Source organism: Nerophis lumbriciformis, linkage group LG31 (genome assembly GCF_033978685.3).
Source record: "Nerophis lumbriciformis linkage group LG31, RoL_Nlum_v2.1, whole genome shotgun sequence".
Lineage (NCBI taxonomy): Eukaryota > Metazoa > Chordata > Actinopteri > Syngnathiformes > Syngnathidae > Nerophis > Nerophis lumbriciformis.
Window position 1 is genome coordinate 10,188,023 of NC_084578.2, and position 22,815 is coordinate 10,210,837.

Consider the following 22,815-nt stretch of genomic DNA (forward strand, 5'->3'; position numbering starts at 1 on the left):
ATTTTATTTTATATATATATATATATATATATATATATATATATATATATATATATGTGTATATATATATATAGTATATATATGTGTATATATATATATATATATATATACTGTATATATATATGAAATACTTGATTTGGTGAATTCTAGCTGTAAATATACTCCTCCTCTCTTAGCCACGCCCCCAACCACACCCCCGCCCCACCCCGACCACGCCCCTCCACCCCCCACCTCCCGAAATCGGAGGTCTCAAGGTTGGCAAGTATGCGGCAGGTGCGACTTATACTCCGAAAAATACGGGATATACTGTAATGCTTCATTTTTGTCACAAACAAGGCTTTTTTTTTTTGGACATAACACTGGGCCGCCAGGGACAAAAGGGACAGAAGAATACCACCCGGATGGGAGCAAATTAGTTTTTTTTTTTTCTGGGGAACGTGGTGACACAGAGGAAGGGAAATCAAATGGAAAGTGGCGAGCCTGACTCGGCTTACTGCCAGCTCAAAATACATTTGTACAGGTTAACATTATGCACACACACACACACACACACACATTTAAAATTCCTTGCTGGCTGTGGATTGTCGATACGATGCCACTTTGATTCATGATAGCTAAACCAGAATCACTTAAGATAATGATTCCCTATACGCATGACTGGTCTTGCCGTGTTTGTATGCGTGTGTATTTTGTCCTCAGATGAGAGGGCTGATGACGACCATGACTGGGGCATTAATTTTGGCCCACCCACACTGACACACACACACACACACACAACACATGCATGCATAATGTACACTGGCAACTCGGAGGAGAGATGGACAAGGGCCGTGACTGCTGACACTCACATCCATAAACACACCACACATTATGCCCACCTCCGTGCTGTAATTATAATTCAATGCAGAAAAACAGCCATCAATTTAATGGATGACAATATAACAATTAGCTGCCTTCTTGTCGAAAAATACTCCATTGGAGTTGTGCTCGACCGACTCGAAAGTCTCCAAACTCGTGGTGTTATATAATGCATTAACAGCAATAATGCTGTGAAAAATTTGCATGTGCGTAATCCCGTCCCAGGGCTGCAAATGTACCTTGAATTTGTGAGTGAAAACCCTGGACAATCGCTCAAATATATGGTCTTCCTCAACACGGTGTACCTGACACGTGAAACGTGACGAATTAGGGACTTGCACAATCTACTTCAGCCGCCAGATGGGAGTAGAGCAGGGGTCGGCAACCCGTCGATCGCGATGGACCAGTCGATCTTTGGGACCCGACCGGTCGATCGCGAAAATATCAGAAAAATAAATATGCATTAATATGACATTAGTGACACATAAGGCAGACTGTTGCAACAAATCGGACATTTTCTAGCATCCGACATCAAACAACTCTTCGCTCAACCACCATCATCACCGCTCGCCTGCGACCGAAAGCAAACAAGCCAAATACTCGAGTCCGTGAACATTGCTCCAAAGTATGGATTTTGTGTTTTTTTTAATGTTAGATTAATTGTTTCTTAAATTATCACAAAAACTTTGTGCTACATTGAGGGTCTGATGAGAAGACAGACACTGTCTTTGAAACCTACCAAGAAGAAGGCTCGTAAAACTCCACTGTGTAAGGGGGAAAGCCACATGAAGGGTTTTCGGTTTTCTCTCATGTATGGTAATCAACAGAAAGATATTGTTCTAACCCAAGGACATGGCTTTCCCTTTTCACAACACTCAGTAAACGTTTGGGAACTGAGGAGACGCATTTTTGAAGCTTCTCAGGTAGAATTATTTCCCATTCTTGCTTGATGTACAGCTTAAGTTGCTCAACAGTCCGGGAGTCTCCGTTGTGGTATTTTAGGCTTCATAATGCACCACACATTTTCAATGGGAGACAGGTCTGGACTACAGGCAGGCCAGTCTAGTACCCGCACTTTTTTACTATGAAGCCACGTTGATGTAACACGTGGCTTGGCATTGTCTTGCTGAAATAAGCAGGGTAATGTTGCTTGGATGGCAACATATGTTGCTGCAAAACCTGTATGTACCTTTCAGCATTAATGGCGCCTTCACAGATGTGTAAGTTACCCATGTCTTGGGCACTAATACACCCCCATACCATCACAGATGCTGGCTTTTCAACTTTGCGCCTATAACAATCCGGATGGTTCTTGTCCTCTTTGGTCCGGAGGACACGACGTCCACAGTTTCCAAAAACAATTTGAAATGTGGACTCGTCAGACCACAGAAGACTTTTCCACTTTGTATCAGTCCATCTTAGATGAGCTCAGGCCCAGCGAAGCCGACGGCGTTTCTGGGTGTTGTTGATAAACGGTTTTCGCCTTGCATAGGAGAGTTTTAACTTGCACTTACAGATGTAGCGACCAACTGTCGTTACTGACAGTGGGTTTCTTAAGTGTTCCTGAGCCCATGTGTTGATATCCTTTACACACTGATGTTGCTTGTTGATGCAGTACAGTCTGAGGGATCGAAGGTCACGGGCTTAGCTGCTTACGTGCAGTGATTTCTCCAGATTCTCTGAACCCTTTGATGATATTACGGACCGTAGATGGTAAAATCCCTAAATTCCTTGCAATAGCTGGTTGAGAAAGGTTTTTCTTAAACTGTTCAACAATTTGCTCACGCATTTGTTGACAAAGTGGTGACCCTCGCCCCATCTTTGTTTGTGAATGACTGAGCATTTCATGGAATTTACTTTTATACCCAATCATGGCACCCACCTGTTCCCAATTTGCCTGCACACCTGTGGGATGTTCCAAATAAGTGTTTGATGAGCATTCCTCAACTTTATCAGTATTTATTGCCACCTTTCCCAACTTCTTTGTCACGTGTTGCTGGCATCAAATTCTAAAGCTAATGATTATTTGCAAAAAAAAAAAAAAAAGTTTATCAGTTTGAACATCAAATATGTTGTCTTTGTAGCGTATCCAACTGAATATGGGTTGAAAATGATTTGCAAATCATTGTATTCCGTTTATATCTACATCTAACACAATTTCCCAACTCATATGGAAACAGGGTTTGTATTCGCATTATTGCTGTCAGCGAAGAAAAATCCATTAATGAACTGCACCGTTCTAAAAGCCGCAGGAGTCAAAGCGTAGTAAAAAAAAGTAGCGGCGTATAGTCCGGAATTTACGGTAGCTTGACTTCTTTAATGATTTCTACAGCTCAACACCGACAATAAGTGTCACGACGTGGACTGTGGGGTGTTTGTTTTCCCGAGATGCAAGAATAGTTGGAGTGGACATGGCGTGGAGGTAAATACATTATTTAAAGGCCTACTGAAATGCGATTTTCTTATTTAAACGGGGATAGCAGGTCCATTCTATGTGTCATACTTGATCCTTTCGCGATATTGCCATATTTTTGCTGAAAGGATTTAGTAGAGAACATCGACGATAAAGTTCGCAACTTTTGGTCGCTGATAAAAAAGCCTTGCCTGTACCGGAAGTAGCAGACGAGTAGCGTGACGTCACAGGTTGTGGAGCTCCTCACATCTGCACATTGTTTACAATCATGGCCACCAGCAGCGAGAGCGATTCGGACCGAGAAAGCGACCATTTCCCCATTCATTTGAGCGAGGATGAAAGATTTGTGGATGTGAAAAGTGAGAGTGAAGGACTAGAGGGCAGTGGGAGCGATTCAGATAGGGAAGATGCTGTGAGAGGCGGGTGGGACCTGATATTCAGCTGGGAATGACTAAAACAGTAAATAAACACAAGACATATATATACTCTATTAGCCACAACACAACCAGGCTTGTATTTAATATGCCACAAATTAATCCCGCATAACAAACACCTCCCCCCTCCCGTCCATATAACCCGCCAATACAAGTCAAACACCTGCACAACACTCAATCCCACAGCCCAAAGTACCGTTCACCTCCCCAAAGTTCATACAGCACATATATTTCCCCAAAGTCCCCAAAGTTACGTAAGTGACATGCACATAGCGGCACGCACGTACGGGCAAGCGATCAAATGTTTGGAAGCCGCAGCTGCATGCGTACTCACGGTACCGCGTCTGCGCATCCAACTCAAAGTCCTCCTGGTAAGAGTCTCTGTTGTCCCAGTTCTCCACAGGCCAATGGTAAAGCTTGACCGTCATCTTTCGGGAATGTAAACAATGAAACACCGGCTGTGTTTGTGTTGCTGCAGCCGCCCGCAATACACCGCTTCCCACCTACAGCTTTCTTCTTTGCCGTCTCCATTGTTCATTGAACAAATTGCAAAAGATTCACCAACACAGATGTCCAGAATACTGTGGAATTTTGCGATGAAAACAGACGACTTAATAGCTGGCCACCATGCTGTCCCAAAATGTCGTCACGTGCCGTCGTCATCATACCGAGACGTTTTCAGCAGGATATTTGGCGCAAAATTTAAAATTGCACTTTAGTAAGCTAACCCGGCCGTATTGGCATGTGTTGCAATGTTAAGATTTCATCATTGATATATAAACTATCAGACTGCGTGGTCGGTAGTAGTGGGTTTCAGTAGGCCTTCAATTTTACTATAAAAAAAGGAACAAACAAAAAGCGCGCACAAGGCGGAGAACACACTTCACGAATGAAACAAAAACTAGGACTTAGGCAGACTATGGGCAAGATACAAAAACACTTACCGTATTTTCCGCACTATAAGGCGCACCTAAAAACCACAAATTTTCTCAAAAGCTGACAGTGCGCCTTATAACCCGGTGCGCTTTATATATGGATAAATATTAAGATTCATTTTCATAAAGTTTCGGTCTCGTAACTACGGTAAACAGCCGCCATCTTTTTTCCCGGTAGAACAGGAAGCGCTTCTTCTTCTACGCAAGCAACCGCCAAGGTAAGCACCCGCCCCCATAGAACAGGAAGCGCTTCTTCTTCTACTGTAAGCAACCACCCGCCCGCGTAGAAGAAGAAAAAGCGCGCGGATATTACCGTACGGTACGTTTCATTTCCTTTGTGTGTTTACATCTGTAAAGACCACAAAATGGCTCCTACTAAACGACAGGGATCCGGTTCATGAAAAGACGCAATCTCTCCATCCGCACACGGATTACTATTTCACAGCAACTGATATTCCTGTGAACCGCACTGTGGATACAACGGGAGCACGTACGGTGAATATTCGCACCACAGGGAATGAGAAGTCATCCTTCACTGTGGTTCTAGCTTGCCATGCTAATGGCCAGAAACTTCCACCCATGGTGATATTCAAAAGGAAGACCTTGCCAAAAGAGACCTTTCCAGCCGGCGTCATCATAAAAGCTAACTCGAAGGGATGGATGAAGAAAAGATGAGCGAGTGGTTAAGGTAAGTTTAAGTTTACGCGAAGAGGCCGGGTGGCTTTTTTCACGCAGCTTCGTCCATGTTGATATACGATTCCATGCGCGCCCACATCACGCTGGTTTTTAATATATTATTAAAGTTTGACTGACCTATTTGACTGTTTTTTTGACATTCCTTTAGCGCAGTTAGATGCGGCTTACAACACGGGGCGGCTTATAGGTGGACAAAGTTTTGAAATATGCCGTTCATTGAAGGCGCGGCTTATAACCCAGGGCGCCTTATGGTGCGGAAAATACGGTACTGTGACATGAAACGATCAGCAAGAACTATGGTAACATTGGTAGCAGAAGTCAGTAAACAGAGTTAATGTCGCCAGGCTGACCAACAGAAAAAGACAGGCTTAAATAACAGTGACATGACTAGGGACAGGTGTGTGAGTCCAAACGTGGAACAGGTGAAACTAATGGTTGCTACGGTGACAAAACAAGAGAGTGAAAAGCAGGAACCAAAAAGAGTCCAAAAACCAAACAGCACATGGCCAAACAAAAACATGACAATAAGTGCAGGACCAATGAGAAACGGACAAGACCTAAATCACTCATTGTGTAATTAATATGTAATAAATAAAGAAATTGTAGTTCACACTCTAAAACTGCTCAACAATTCACATTCAAATGCAAAAAACAAGACAAAGTAACTGCAGAAATATAAGCGTGTGAACACATCCAAGATGCAGAAGTTCAAAGAGCAAGGAAACGTCACTTACCACCAGCGTGTCCTGTCGGTATAAAGAAGTGCAGAGTACACACAACATGCTTTGTTATTGTTCAAATGCAAAATGGTTCACACCCTACGTCACTTGTCTCTTCCTTACTACAGCCAGTTTGACGACAAACAAGTTGAACCTGAGTTAATTGCCCTCTCTGCATGTGGCGGCCACTGAGTCATTCTCCTTGATGCCACATGTACATCCATCACATAATCAATGATACACTATTCGTAAAAATTTTAAAAAATATTGTTGTTTTGTCCCCATTTTGGTCGTCACAAACAAAGAAGTGTTTGTTTTTTTTGTCACATTTTAATGACCGCAGACAGTATTTACAAAACAAAGCAAACCAATGCAATACTGTTACTGTTGTAGGAATGAAAGGGTTTATTTTCAATAGGTTTTGTTATTCAAAGTAACAAGGGCCACAAATTCTTCAAAGGGAAACTGCAGGGTTTTTGGGGGAATTTTGCTTATCATAAACTAGAGATGCTATCGGCCGATAAATGCTTTAAAATGTAATATCGGAAATTATCGATATCGGTATGACTTTTTTAAAAACGCCGCTGTGTACACGGACGTAGGGAGAAGTACAGAGCGCCAATAAACCTTAAAGGCACTGCCTTTGCGTGCCGGCCCAATCACATAATATCTACGGCTTTTCACACACACAAGTGAATGCAAGTCATACAGGTCACACTGAGGGTGGCCGTATAAACAACTTTAACACTGTTACAAATATGCGCCACACTTTGAACCCACACCAAACAAGAATGACAAACACAATTCGGGAGAACATCCGCACCGTAACACAACACAAACACATCAGAACAAATACCCAGAACCCCTTGCAGCACTAACTCTTCCGGGACGCTACAATATAAAAACCCCGCTACCCCCTAAACCCCCCTAACCCACCCAAAAAAGAGGCATTACATTTTTATTTAAATTGTATTCGATATGCCATTGATATTTTTTAATTATTATTATTATTATTTGAAACTCGATTTTGCATGTCACTATAAAGTTATATAAGCCTTGCTTGTTCAATATTCAATGCAAAACTTGTTTGGGTCCCTATTAAAAGGTTAATTTGTTCAACCTTGGCCCGCGGCTTTGTTCAGTTTTAAATTTTGGCCCACTCTGTATTTGAGTTTGACACCCCTGCTCTAAAGAAAAGCGCTATATAAATATAATTCAATTCACTTCACATGTAATATTTATATAGTTTGCTCAATTTAGGCATAGGGTGGCGTGTTCATTTCACAGATGCATCACAATATTCTTTTTTTCCACATCTGCGGTCCTCTCCAAGGTTTCTCATTGTCATCCCACTGGGTTGAGTTTTTCCTTGCCCTGATGTGGGATCTGAAGCGAGGATGTCGCTGCGGCTTGCGCAGCCCTTTGAGACACTTGTGAGTTAGGGCTATATAAATAAACATTGATTGATTGATTTGTTCCTTCTAAAAACTCCAACAAAAATGTTATAAAAAAAAATTAAAAAATGACAGCTAACATTGTAAAGTACTTGTCACTAGTACTGAAATAATAGTATTATCATTTCGGGACAGGGCCAGAAACATCAGTCTAAGCTCGAGTACACAGGGCTGGATTTAAAGGGGAACATTATCACCAGACCTATGTAAGCGTCAATATATACCTTGATGTTGCAGAAAAAAGACCATATATTTTTTTAACCGATTTCCGAACTCTAAATGGGTGAATTTTGGCGAATTAAACGCCTTTCTAATATTCGCTCTCGGAGCGATGACGTCACAACGTGGCGTCACATCGGGAAGCAATCCGCCATTTTCTCAAACACCGAGTCAAATCAGCTCTGTTATTTTCCGTTTTTTCGACTGTTTTCCGTACCTTGGAGACATCATGCCTCGTCGGTGTGTTGTCGGGCAGGTGAAACTAATAAATCGCCATGGTAACTAAACAAACAAGGGAGCGCAAACAGGAACTAAAAGAGTCCAAAACTGACAAAAAATAACAAAAACATAATCCAGACCACAGATCATGACAGAGATCCCCCCTTAAGGACAGATTCCAGATGTCCAAAAACAAAAAAAAATAACAAAAACATAATCCAGACCACAGATCATGACACTATTTTATATTAGAAATGGCAACAGCGGAGGATGAATGTCCCATAACAAGAAGATAGAGAAAAAGAAGAAGCATATCAACTATGGTGTCGTCACGGACTACGAAGGCGAACACGCATAATTTTTCAGGACTTATGGAGATCCCAAATACAAATCAGCAGGGACCAGAAGGTTAGAAAAGTTGCTTTTGCGTAATATTGCGAAACAAAACGCCAGATAATATGTCTTACCTTATACACACACCATAATAATACTCGTATGTTGATGCACATCAAACGGTGCAGTCTACACGTACTGTATCTCTTTTGTTTGACTGCCATCTACTGGTCACACTTATCATTACACCATTTACCAAATAAAATTGCTTCGAGGTGGTTAAGCTTAACCAAACATATTCCTTACATTAGGCGCAGTGGGTCATAAGGCGCACTGTCGAGTTTTGAGAGGAAACAAATGATTTTAAAGGGGAACATTATCACCAGACCTATGTAAGCGTCAATATATACCTTGATGTTGCAGAAAAAAGACCATATATTTTTTTAACCGATTTCCGAACTCTAAATGGGTGAATTTTGGCGAATTAAACGCCTTTCTATTATTCGCTCTCGGAGCGATGACGTCACAACAATCCGCCATTTTCTCAAACACCGAGTCAAATCAGCTCTGTTATTTTCCGTTTTTTCGACTGTTTTCCGTACCTTGGAGACATCATGTCTCGTCGGTGTGTTGTCGGAGGGTGTAACAACACGAACAGGGACGGATTCAAGTTGCACCAGTGGCCCAAAGATGCGAAAGTGGCAAGAAATTGGACGTTTGTTCCGCACACTTTACCGACGAAAGCTATGCTACGACAGAGATGGCAAGAATGTGTGGATATCCTGCGACACTCAAAGCAGATGCATTTCCAACGATAAAGTCAAAGAAATCTTCCGCGAGACCCCCATTGAATCTGCCGGAATGTGTGAGCAATTCAGGGACAAAGGACCTCGGTAGCACGGCAAGCAATGGCGGCAGTTTGTTCCCGCAGACGAGCGAGCTAAACCCCCCTGGATGTCTTGGCTCACACCGTCCCGAAGATGATCAAGAGAAGAATATCGACCCTAGCTTCCCTGGCCTGCTGACATGAGGGTATGTCTACAGAATATATAAATTGATGAAAATTGGGCTGTCTGCACTCTCAAAGTGCATGTTGTTGCCAAATGTATTTCATATGCTGTAAACCTAGTTCATAGTTGTTAGTTTCCTTTAATGCCAAACAAACACATACCAATCGTTGGTTAGAAGGCGATCGCCGAATTCGTCCTCGCTTTCTCCCGTGTCGCTGGCTGTCGTGTCGTTTTCGTCGGTTTCGCTTGCATACGGTTCAAACCGATATGGCTCAATAGCTTCAGTTTCTTCTTCAATTTCGTTTTCGCTACCTGCCTCCACACTACAACCATCCGTTTCAATACATGCGTAATCTGTTGAATCGCTTAAGCCGCTGAAATCCGAGTCTGAATCCGAGCTAATGTCGCTATAGCTTGCTGTTCTATGCGCCATGTTTGTTTGTGTTGGCTTCACTATGTGACGTCACAGGAAAATGGACGGGTGTATATAACGATGGTTAAAATCAGGCACTTTGAAGCTTTTTTTAGGGATATTGCGTGATGGGTAAAATTTTGAAAAAAACTTCGAAAAATATAATAAGCCACTGGGAACTGATTTTTAATGGTTTTAACCATTCTGAAATTGTGATAACGTTCCCCTTTAAGACACATGTGGTACAAGATGCTCTTTTGCAGTATTTCTAATTCATACGAGCCCTCGTCCTCAAGACGTACAAAGCTCTTTAGAAATGAATCCGTCATATTGGAAGTTACTGCAAAAATCCGGGAGGGAAAACAAATTGCCTGCCTCTCTTTCAAGTATCGGACTGTGTCCCATGCAGCACATGTCAGTGATCAGCGTCGGGAGGCTTGATGGAGATAAATGGCTGTAGCAGCAGAAGAAGACTGCACTGACCATCTACTGATTACACCTCACTTTTATTGGCTTATTGGGGGAGATGGAGAGGGGTCAAAGGGCACTCAATATACAGAGCAGCAGCCAAGGGAACACACACAAACATCTTAATGCTGTGTGCCAGATTGAGGAAGACACCCTGCAGGGATGTATGCAGAGTACCGGCATTCCTAAATTATGCACAAATGCTACGCAGGATAGTCCAACCTTGGATCCAGGAGGAACAGTGTGGTTTTCGTCCTGGTCGTGGAACGGTGGACCAGCTCTATACTCTCGGCAGGGTCCTTGAGGGTGCATGGGAGTTTGCCCAACCAGTCTACATGTGCTTTGTGGACTTGGAGAAGGCATTCGACCGTGGGGAGTGCTCAGAGAGTATGGGGTATCGGACTGTCTGATTGTGGCGGTCCGCTCCCTTGTATGATCAGTGTCAGAGCTTGGTCCGCATTGCCGGCGGTAAGTCGGACACGTTTCCAGTGAGGGTTGGACTCCGCCAAGGCTGCCCTTTGTCACCGATTCTGTTCATAACTTAAATGGACAGAATTTCTAGGCGCAGTCAAGGCGTTGAAGGGATCCGGTTTGGTGGCTGCAGGATTAGGTCTCTGCTTTTTGCAGATGATGTGGTCCTGATGGCTTCATCTGGCCAGGATCTTCAGCTCTCACTGGATCGGTTCGCAGCCGAGTGTGAAGCGACTGGGATGAGAATCAACACCTCCAAGTCCGAGTCCATGGTTCTCGCCCCGGGAAAGGGTGGAGTGCCATCTCCAAGTTGGGTAGGAGATCTTGCCAAAAGTGGAGGAGTTCAAGTACCTAGGAGTCTTGCTCACGAGTGGGGGAGGAGTGGATCGTGAGGTCCACAGGCGGATCGGTGCGGCGTCTTCAGTAATGCGGACGCTGTATCGATCCGTTGTGGTGAAGAAGGAGCTGAGCCGGAAGGCAAAACTCTCAATTTACCGGTCGATCTACGTTCCCATCCTCACCTATGGTCATGAGCTTTGGGTTATGATCAAAACGACAAGATCACGGGTACAAGCGGCCAAAATTAGTTTCTTCCGCCGGGTGGCGGGGCTCTTCCTTAAAATAAAGAAAACGCATTGAATGAGGAGAAGGTGTGTCCATACTTTTGGCCCGTTTCCATATGAGTTGGGAAATTGTGTTAGATGTAAATATAAACGGAATACAATGATTTGCAAATCCTTGTCAACCCATATTCAATTGAATGCACTACAAAGACAACATATTTGATGTTCAAACTCATAAAGTTTATATTTTTTTTTGCAAATAACAATTAACTTAGAATTTCATGGCTGCAACATGTGCCAAAGTAGTTGGGAAAGGGCATGTTCACCACTGTGTTACATCACCTTTTCTTTTAACAACACTCAATAAACGATTGGGAACTGAGGAAACTAATTGTTGAAGCTTTGAAAGTGGAATTCTTTCCCATTCTTGTTTTATGTAGAGCTTCAGTCGTTCAACAGTCCGGGGGTCTCCGCTGTCGTATTTTACGCTTCATAATGCGCCACACATTTTTGATTGGAGACAGGTTTGGACTGCAGGCGGACCAGGAAAGTACCCGCACTCTTTTTTTTACGAAGCCACGCTGTTGTAACACGTGCTGAATGTGGCTTGGCATTGTCTTGCTGAAATAAGCAGGGCGCTTAGATGGCAGCATATGTTGTTCCAAAACCTGTAAGTACCTTTCAGCATTAATGGTGCCTTCACAGATGTGTAAGTTACCCATGTCTTGGGCACTAATGCACCCCCATACCATCACAGATGCTGGCTTTTCAACTTTGCGTCGATAACAGTCTGAATGGTTCGCTTCCCCTTTGGTCCGGATGACACGATGTCGAATATTTCCAAAAACAATTTGAAATGTGGACTCGTCAGACCACAGAACACTTTTCCACTTTGCATCAGTCCATCTTAGATGATCTCGGGGCCCAGAGAAGCCGGCGGCGTTTCTGGGTGTTGTTGATAAATGGCTTTCGCTTTGCATAGTAGAGCTTTAACTTGCACTTACAGATGTAGCGACCAACTGTATTTAGTGACAGTGGTTTTCTGAAGTGTTCCTGAGTCCATGTGGTGATATCCTTTAGAGATTGCTGTCGGTTTTTGACACAGTGCCATCTGAGGGATCATTCAATGTTGGTTTCTGGCCATGCCGCTTACGTGGAGTGATTTCTCCAGATTCTCTGAACCTTTTGATGATATTATGGACCGTAGATGTTGAAATCCCTAAATTTCTTGCAATTGCACTTGAGAAACGTTGTTCTTAAACTGTTTGACTATTTGCTCACGCAGTTGTGGACAAAGGGGTGTACCTCGCCCCTGAGCATTTTTTGGGAAGCTGTTTTATACCCAATCATGGCACCCACCTGTTCCCAATTAGCCTGCACACCTCTGGGACGTTCCAAATAAGTGTTTGATGAGCATTCCTCAACTTTATCAGTATTTATTGCCACCTTTCCCAACTTCTTTGTCACGTGTTGCTGGCATCAAATTCTAAAATTAATGATTATTTGCAAATATGAGTTTGAACATCAAATATGTTGTCTTTGTAGTGCATTCAACTGAATATGGGTTGAAAATGATTTGCAAATCATTGTATTCCGTTTATATTTACATCTAACACAATTTCCCAACTCATATGGAAACGGGGTTTGTATATAGTCAAAAAGAACCCCCCTGCCCTAAAGAGTCATTTAAATATGCTCTCTGTTTGACAACTCAATCCATTTAAAGTTAGTAAAATCCGAAAGAACCAACAAGACAAAGCAAGAATGAATACAAAAAAAAAGACACATCTGAAGAAGAGAGATGTAAACAAACACAGAGAAGGGGGATATGCCGAGACATGGCTCCCCGAAGACACGCTTCTGGCCGAGTCCGGGCGGTGTGTGACTGCCATCAAAGTCCAAGTGTCACCGGGGACAGATTCAGACAATGGACTGCACCCCCGTCTCCCTCGGCATCGCACACAAACACATTTTCAGCCAGCGCGATGTTCCTTCTAAGCCCCTGCGCCTGATTGTCAGCCTCTAAGCCTGAATGGAGTTGGCAAGAAAACCCCACGGCGAGGGCAAGTCAGAGCAGGAGAGTGAGGACATTAGCGGTGGGCGGAGGAAAGAATAATTGGAGACAAAGACATTAAAAACGGAAAGCTGAAAGTATTTACTCCAAATAATAGAAGTGTACAAAAATGGGTCCGTTTGACTTGTATTGAGTTCTTTTTTTTTTTTTTTTTTACTGCCTGGTGAAACATTCCGACACACATTTAAAATCCCCTTCCCTGCATTAATGAATACATTTATACACATTTTCATATGCTCGTTACACACGCAGCTTAACATGGCGAAGGAAGAAACAACTGCAACCACTTGTTTTTTTCTGCCGTCAGCAATATGCATTTTGCATTATAACCGTATTTTTCGGACTATAAGGTGCACTTAAAGCCTTTTTTTTTTTTTCGCAAAAATCGACAGTGCGCCTTATAACCCGGTGCGCCTAATGTACGGCATGATTCTGGTTTTGCTTACCGACCTCGGAGCAATTGTATTTGGTACATGGTGTAATGATAAGTGTGACCAGTAGATGGCAGTCAAACATAAGAGATAAGTGTCGGCTGCACTACGGTGGCAGTCACACATAAGGGGTATGTGTAGACTGCAATATGACTCAAATAAACAATACAAACAAAATATTTATTCATTTTTTCTCAAATATCGACAGTGCGCCTTATAACCTGGTGCGCCTAATGTACGGCATAATTCTGGTTTTGCTTACCGACCTCGAAGCAATTGTATTTGGTACATGGTGTAATGATAAGTGCGACCAGTAGATGGCAGTCAAACATAAGAGATAAGTGTAGGCTGCACTATGATGGCAGTCACACATAATTTGTAGACTGCAAAAGGACTCAAGTAAACAACACCAACAAAATGTTTCAAAAATCGACAGTGCACCTTATGACTCGGTGCGCCTAATGTACGGCATAATTCTGGTTTTGCTTACCGACCTCGGAGCAATTGTATTTGGTACATGGTGTAATGATAAGTGTGAGCAGTAGATGGCAGTCAAACATAAGAAATAAGTTTCGGCTGCACTACGATGGCAGCCACACATAAGAGATATGTGTAGACTGCAATATGACTCATGTAAACAACACCAACAAAATATTATTTTTTTTCTCAAAAATTGACAGTACGCCTTATAACCCGGTGCGCCTAATGTACGGCATGATTCTGGTTTTGCTTACTGACCTCGAAGCAATTGTATTTGGTACATTGTGTAATGATAAGTGCGACCAGTAGATGGCAGTCAAACATAAGAGATAAGTGTAGGCTGCACTACGATGGCAGTCACACATAAGAGATATGTGTAGACTGCAATATGACTCAAGTAAACAACACCAACAAAATATATATTTTTTTTCTTCTCAAAAATTGACAGTGCGCCTTATAACCCGGTGCGCCTAATGTACGGCATAATTCTGGTTCTGCTTACCGACCTTGAAGCAATTGTATTTGGTACATGGTGTAATGATAAGTGTGAGCAGTAGATGGCAGTCAAACATAAGAGATATGTGTAGACTGCAATATGACTCAAGTAAACAACACCAACAAAATATTTTTTTTTTTTTCTCAAAAATTGAGAGTGCGCCTTATAACCCGGTGCGCCTAATGTACGGCATAATTCTGGTTTTGCTTACCGACCTTGAAGCAATTATATTTGGTAGATGGTGTAATGATAAGTGCGACCAGTAGATGGCAGTCAAACATAAGAGATAAGTGTAGGCTGCACTACGATGGCAGTCACACATAAGAGATATGTGTAGACTGCAATATGACTCAAGTAAACAACACCAACAAAATATATATTTTTTTTCTTCTCAAAAATTGACAGTGCGCCTTATAACCCGGTGCGCCTAATGTACGGCATAATTCTGGTTCTGCTTACCGACCTTGAAGCAATTGTATTTGGTACATGGTGTAATGATAAGTGTGAGCAGTAGATGGCAGTCAAACATAAGAGATATGTGTAGACTGCAATATGACTCAAGTAAACAACACCAACAAAATATTTTTTTTTTTTTCTCAAAAATTGAGAGTGCGCCTTATAACCCGGTGCGCCTAATGTACGGCATAATTCTGGTTTTGCTTACCGACCTTGAAGCAATTATATTTGGTAGATGGTGTAATGATAAGTGTGACCAGTAGATGGCAGTCAAACATAAGAGATAAGTGTAGGCTGCACTATGAAGGCAGTCATACATAAGAGGTATGTGTAGACTGCAATAGGACTCAAGTAAACAACACTAACAATATGTTTCAAAAATTGACAGTGCACCTTATAACCCGGTGCGCCTAATGTACGGCATAATTCTGGTTTTGCTTACCGACCTCGGAGCAATTGTATTTGGTACATGGTGTAATGATAAGTGTGACCAGCAGATGGCAGTCAAACACAAGAGATAAGTGTCAGCTGCACTACGATGGCAGTCACACATAAGAGATATGTGTAGACTGCAATATGACTCAAGTAAACAACACCAACATTTATTTATTTATTTTCCTCAAAAATTGACAGTGCGCCTTATAACCCAGTGTGCATAATGTACGGCATGATTCTGGTTTTGCTTACCGACCTCGGAGCAATTGTATTTGGTACATGATGTAATGATAAGTGTGAGCAGTAGATGGCAGTCAAACATAAGAGATATGTGTAGACTGCAATATGACTCAAGTAAACAACACCAACAAAATATTGTTTTTTTCTCAAAAATTGAGAGTGCGCCTTATAACCCGGTGCGCCTAATGTACGGCATAATTTTGGTTTTGCTTCCCGACCTCGGAGCAATTGTATTTGGTAGATGGTGTAATGATAAGTGTGACCAGCAGATGGCAGTCAAACATAAGAGATAAGTGTCGGCTGCACTACGATGGCAGTCACACATAAGAGATATGTGTACACTGCAATATGACTCAAGTAAACAACACCAACAAAAATTTTTTTTTTTTTTTTCTCAAAAATTGACAGTGCGCCTTATAACCCGGTGCGCCTAATGTAGGGCATAATTCTGGTTTTGCTTACCGACCTCGAAGCAATTGTATTTGGTACATGGTGTAATGATAAGTGTGAGCAGTAGATGGCAGTCAAACATAAGAGATATGTGTAGACTGCAATATGAATCAAGTAAACAACACCAACAAAATATTGTTCTTTTCTCAAAAATTGAGAGTGCGCCTTATAACCCGGTGCGCCTAATGTACGGCATAATTCCGGTTATGCTTACCGACCTCGAAGCAATTGTATTTGGTACATGGTGTAATGATAAGTGTGAGCAGTAGATGGCAGTCAAACATAAGAGATATGTGTAGACTGCAATATGACTCAAGTAAACAACACCAACAAAAAAATTTTTTCTCAATAATTGAGAGTGCGCCTTATAACCCGGTGCGCCTAATGTACGGCATAATTCAGGTTTTGCTTACCGACTTTGAAGCAATTGTATTTGGTTGATGGTGTAATGATAAGTGTGACCAGTAGATGACAGTCAAACATAAGAGATAAGTGAAGGCTGCACTATGAAGGCAGTCATACATAAGAGGTATGTGTAGACTGCAATATGACTCAAGTAAAAAACACCAACAAAATATTTTTTTCTCAAAAATTGACATTGCGCCTTATAACCTGGTGTGCCTAATGTACGGCATGATTCTGGTTTTGCTTACCGACCTCGAAGCAATTGTATTTGGTACATGGTGTAATGATAAGTGTGAGCAGTAGATGGCAGTCAAACATAAGAGATATGTGTAGGCTGCACTATGATGGCAGTCACACATAAGAGATATGTGTAGACTGCAATATGACTCAGGTAAACAACACCAACAATTTATATATATTTATTTAGCTTTAAGTTAGAACTGTACATTACTTTATGCAACAGCATAGGATGAATGTCCCGCAACAAAAGGGATAGAAAAAATTAAGGTGCTTATGGACTACGGCGCGGACCATATTGGTGGACGCGTGCACATTTTTGGGACTTATGCAGATCCCAAATACACATCAGCAGGTACCAAAAAAAAAAAAAAAAAGTTGATTTTGCATAAATAGGGCAAAACAAATCACTAGATAATACTGTATGTTTACTAATAGGTGATATTGTAGGGTCCTTATAAACACACCATAATAATACCCGTAAGTTGCAGCACAGTACGTCTGACTACTGTAGCTGAAATGCTCCAGGTTCCGTCAAGCGAAAGTTGTTCTAAAACATTTTGACTTATTTTTGAGCGTCTAATGTTCTATATTCTCAATGAAACATCAAAGTTTTGGTGTTGCTCGCTTACAGGTACTCGGTAGCGTCATTTATTAAACAGGCGTCAACCTGCAGTCCACACGTATCTCTTATGTTGCTCCAAAGGTCCATTATGCCTTCTTATTCATATACCTTTTCAAATGTTCTTGTAATCAGACCATATTTTCGGTATATTAGGGGGAATCTTTACCTGACATGTTTCGACTGTCATCTGCAGTCTTATGTGTGACTGCCATCTACCGGTCGCACACACCATGTACCAAATGAAATTGCTTCGAGGTCGGTAAGCACAACCAGAGTTAATACGTACATTAGACTTAGACTTACACTTGGACAAAGAGGGGAGGAGTATATTTACAGCTCGAATTCACCAAGTCAAGTATTTCATATATATATATATATATATATATATATATATATATATATATATTTATTTTTTTTTTTATTTTTTTTTAAATATATATATATATATATATATATATATATATATATATATATATATATATATATATATATATATATATAAGAAATACTTGACTTTCAGTGAATTCTAGCTATATATATATTTATTTTATTATATATATATATAGATATATAGATATATATATGTATATATAAAGAAATACTTGCATTTCAGTGTTCATTTATTTACACATATACACACACATAACACTCATCTACTCATTGTTGAGTTAAGGGTTGAATTGTCCATCCTTGTTCTATTCTCTGTCACTATTTTTCTAACCATGCTGAACACCCTTTCGCAGGTACCCAGAAAGGTTTCGAGTACCACCAAAAAAACTGAATCTCTGAAGACAGTATAAAAATCTGTGTTAAAGGTGTACAAATACTGTTTGTATAATAAGCATGTTATTTTTTTACAAATGAGGGTTAAGAGTTCAGTACTAAAAAAAAAGAAAAGAATGTGGCTTAAGTACAGTTTTTTAATTGAGTTGCTGCATTTTTTGGTTGGGTTGTTTATTTATTTTGAGTAACTTCTATACATTTCTAAAAGGGTAGGAATGTAATAGAGTGATCTATGTTTGTCTGTTGCCATCTCCTGGTGAATGTTGGCTATAGCATACTGGGGTTACTTTTTGGTTGGCCAACGATTTACGTGGTGTTGCACACCTGACGTCACTCAGGTCCGCATGGAGCTGGAGGGGGCGTGGCTTCCAGCTTCGCCTGAATTTCGGGAGATTTTCGGGAGAACATTTGTCCCGGGAGGTTTTCGGGAGAGGCGCTGAATTTCGGGAGGGTTGGCAGGTATGCATATACTCCGAAAAATACGGTACATTTGAGGAACAAATGATGCATCATTTCAGATTGTAGACGAGCTACTGTACTCTGCTTTTTAATGCATGTTGACAGTTTCATTCCTTTTTATTTCTTACAATAAATCACCTTTTTTTTTTTTTCATACCTATACTGCAGCCACAACACATTTTGAGCACATCTGGCACATAACACATGCATCTGGATCAAAGTACCACGTCAGCTCCAAACCAAACTGGGAACAAGAAAAAAAAAAAAGACACTTTCCACCACCTCCCCCGTATTTTTTCAGTGGTTAGAAGAAAGCCGTTTCTATGTTATGAGTGTTTTAAGCACATTATATCTCCACATTCTTTCCATCATTTTGCTTTAATGCACATAGTGCCTCGCGCCGGCTCGCCTTTTTTTTTTAATGGTTATTGGCCTTTTGGAATGAAAAGCAAGTGAGTTCAAAAGTGAAGACACAGCAAGAAGGTGGAAAAGTGGCTGAAAAGAATATAGTGAATGATACGTGACACCAGAGTGAGGTTGAAGTGGCTCCAAATTAGATGTGGGAGATTTCAAGGATAGACATTTACAGGAGATTCAACTTGGAAACATTCCACTACAATAGTGAGAAACCCCCCAGTGTGGCTTCAAGGTTTTGCCCTTCAGCACCAACGCTAGGATGGATGTGCATTTACTATAAAGTACTACAAATTGTAAACAAAATATGGTTATTATGTGACCTTAAAGGGAACTGCTCTTTTTGGGGGAATTTTGCCCAAGGTTCACAATATACACACATATATACAAAACCAGTGAAGTTGGCACGTTGTGTGAATGGTAAATAAAAACAGAATACAATAATTTGCAAATCCTTTTCAACTTATATTCAATTGAATAGACTGCTTTTTGCAAATAATCATTAACTTAGAATTTAATGGCAGCAACACATTGCAAAAAAGTTGTCAGAGGGGCATTTTTACCACTGTGTTACATGGCCTTTCCTTTTAACAACACTCAGTAAACATTTGGGAACTGAGGAGAGGCTTCATAATGCGCCACAAATTTTCAATAGGAGACAGGTTTGGACTACAGGCAGGCCAGTCTAGTACCCGCACTCTTTTACTATGAAGCCAAGCTTGTTTTAACACGTGGCTTGGCATTGTTTTGTTGAAATAAGAAGGGGCGTCCATTAAAAAGACGTTGCTTGGATGGCAACATATGTTGCTCCAAAACCTGTATGTACCTTTAAGCATTAATGGTGCCTTCACAGATGTGTAAGTTACCCATGCCTTGGGCACTAAAACACCCCCATACCATCACAGATGCTGGCTTTTCAACATTGCGCCTATAACAATCCGGATGGTTCTTTTCCTCTTTGGTCCGGAGGACACGACGTCCACAGTTTCCAAAAACAATTTGAAATGTGGACTCGTCAGACCACAGAACACTTTTTCCACTTTGCATCGGTCCATCTTAGATGAGCTCGGGCCCAGCGAAGCCGGCGGCGTTTCTGGGTGTTGTCGATAAATGGCTTTCGCTTTGCATAGTAGAGTTTTAACTTGCACTTAGAGATGTAGCGACCAACTGTAATTACTGGCAGTGGTTTTCTGAAGTGTTCCTGAGCCCATGTGGTGATATCCTTTACATACGGATGTCACTTTTTGATGCAGTACCGCCTAAATAATATTATCCCTTACGTACAGTGATTTCTCCAGATTCTCTGAACCTTTTGATTATATTACGGACCGTAGATGGTGAAATCCCTAAATTCCTCGCAATAGCTCGTTGAGAAATGTCGTTCTTAAACTGTTCAACAATTTGCTCACGCATTTGTTCACAAAGTGGTGACCCTCACCCGATCCTTGTTTGTGAATGACATGGAAGCTGATTTTACACCCAATCATGGCACCCACCTGTTCCCAATTAAGCCTGTTCACCTGTGGGACGTTCCAAATAAGTGTTTGATGAGCGTTCCTCAGCTTTCTCAGTCTTTTTTGCCACTTGTGCCAGCTTTTTTTAAACATTATGCAGGCATCAGATTCCAAATGAGCTAATATTTGCAAAAAAAAACAGAGTTTACCAGTTTGAAAGTTAAATATCTTGTCTTTGCAGTCTATTCACTTAAATATAAGTTAAAAAGGATTTGCAAATCATTGTATTTTGTTTTTATTTACCATTTACACAACGTACCAACTTCACTGGTTTTGAGTTTTGTATGTAAGGATGTATTGTATGACTCTGTTACATATTTTAAAATGTTTAGAGGTTGTGTCTGTGTGCCTGAGGCTGTATGTTTGTTGTCTCACCTGATGTGTGACCAGCCATGGATCCTACAGCGCTCTCATCTGCAACTGAAACAAAAAAAATACATATGATTCTATTAATATTCACCACACTAACCCAAATTTCTCCCTGAATATGGTTTTCTACACTACCACCAACCTTGACATGAAGACTATCTGATTTTTTTTTTTCCTGGGATGATTAGTCAGCTTCAGTGAAACTAAAGTATTTTATTAGGGCCCGAGCAGCAAAAAGCCGCTAAATCCCAATTGAAATTGCTTCTTTTATTACTTTTCTCCCACTTTGATTGCATTTTTGAGGTCCTTAACATGCACGAAAACTCACTATTTTTTGCAGCAAAAAATAGCATCTTTTTGGGGTCCTAAACCCGAACTTTAAAAATCGCATTTTTAGTGCCCCCTTTAAAATTGGAAAAATTGTTTCCTCGATTAATGCATCGTCACGAAAATTGGCACAGTCGTCTGTCATCAAAAGACACACGAAAAAGTCTCAATATTCCATGTTTGAAAATCAACAGGAAGTCGGCGATCTAGGTTTACGTCGGTCATTTTTCGTCCAAAAACAAGGGTTATACTTTCACAATCATTATGAAAGACAAGAACATACGTCTTTTTTATCTTTTATTTTATTTTAAAGATGATAAAAAAACACTTGGAAGATGGGAGTCACCATTGTAGCCTTCAAAGCCGTCTAAAACAACGTTAAAAACATTCATCAACATTGTGTATATACACTACAAGTATATATATATATATATATATATATATATAATATAGTAATAGACATGCTCATAACTATATGTAATATGTACAATATTAAAAATATTTAGTTCATTTTAATCATGGCCGGAACTAGTTCTTCTGCGCATTTATTTCCGTTTCAATAGCAGCGCACTTCCGACTTCTGGCAATTACGTGTAAACAAGAAGTGTGTGTTTTCTAATCATGGCAGACACAGTAACAAACAACAAAGACGACTACTTCCGGACAAATGACGATTCACAACCTTATCTTTTTGAAGTTGAATATACTGAGGATGAACTACCGCTTCTCGAAGCGGGCACGAAGGAAGAGTGAGACTTTGGAGAAGACGTAAGCCGAGAGAGAGTGAGGTGAAAGTAACTCGAAGCTGAACATACGTCTTTTTTTATCTTTTATTTTATTTTAAAGATGATAAAAAACGCTTGGAAGATGGGAGTCACCCTTGTAGCCTTCAAAGCCCTCTAAAACAATGTTAAAAAAAAACCTTCATCAACATTTTGTATACACACTACAAGTATATATATAATCTAGTAACAGACACGCTCATTACTATATGTAATATGTACAATATTTGCAGCATTTTGTTCATTTTAATCATGGCCGGAACTAGTTCTTCTGCGCATTTATTTCCGTTTCCATAGCAGCGCACTTCCGACTTCTGGCAACTACGTGTAAACAAGAAGTGTGTGTTTTCTAATCATGGCAGACACAGTAACAAACAACAAAGACGACTACTTCCGGACAAATGACGATTCACAACCTTATCTTTTTGAAGTTGAACATACTGAGGATGAACTACTGCTTCCAGAAGTGGGCACGAAGGAAGAGTGAGACTTAGGAGAAGACGTAGAGTAGAGTGAGGTGAAAGTAACTCGAAGCTGAACATACGTCTTTTTTTATATTTTATTTTATTTTAAAGATGATAAAAATAGCTTGGAAGATGGGAGTCACCCTTGTAGCCTTCAAAGCTCTCTAAAA

At 40.9% G+C, this 22,815-nt stretch overlaps 1 protein-coding gene across 3 annotated transcripts in view; it reads right to left on the reverse strand.

Annotated features, from left to right (window-relative positions):
* The window catches only part of pard3bb (par-3 family cell polarity regulator beta b), a 432,163-nt gene that overhangs the window by 211,963 nt on the left and 197,385 nt on the right, over positions 1-22,815 (reverse strand). For all 3 annotated transcript variants that reach the window (XM_061926590.1, XM_061926589.1, XM_061926591.1), the window contains one exon: positions 21,079-21,123. In XM_061926590.1, the coding sequence (XP_061782574.1) occupies positions 21,079-21,123 (45 nt within the window). The remainder of the gene's footprint in view (positions 1-21,078; positions 21,124-22,815) is intronic.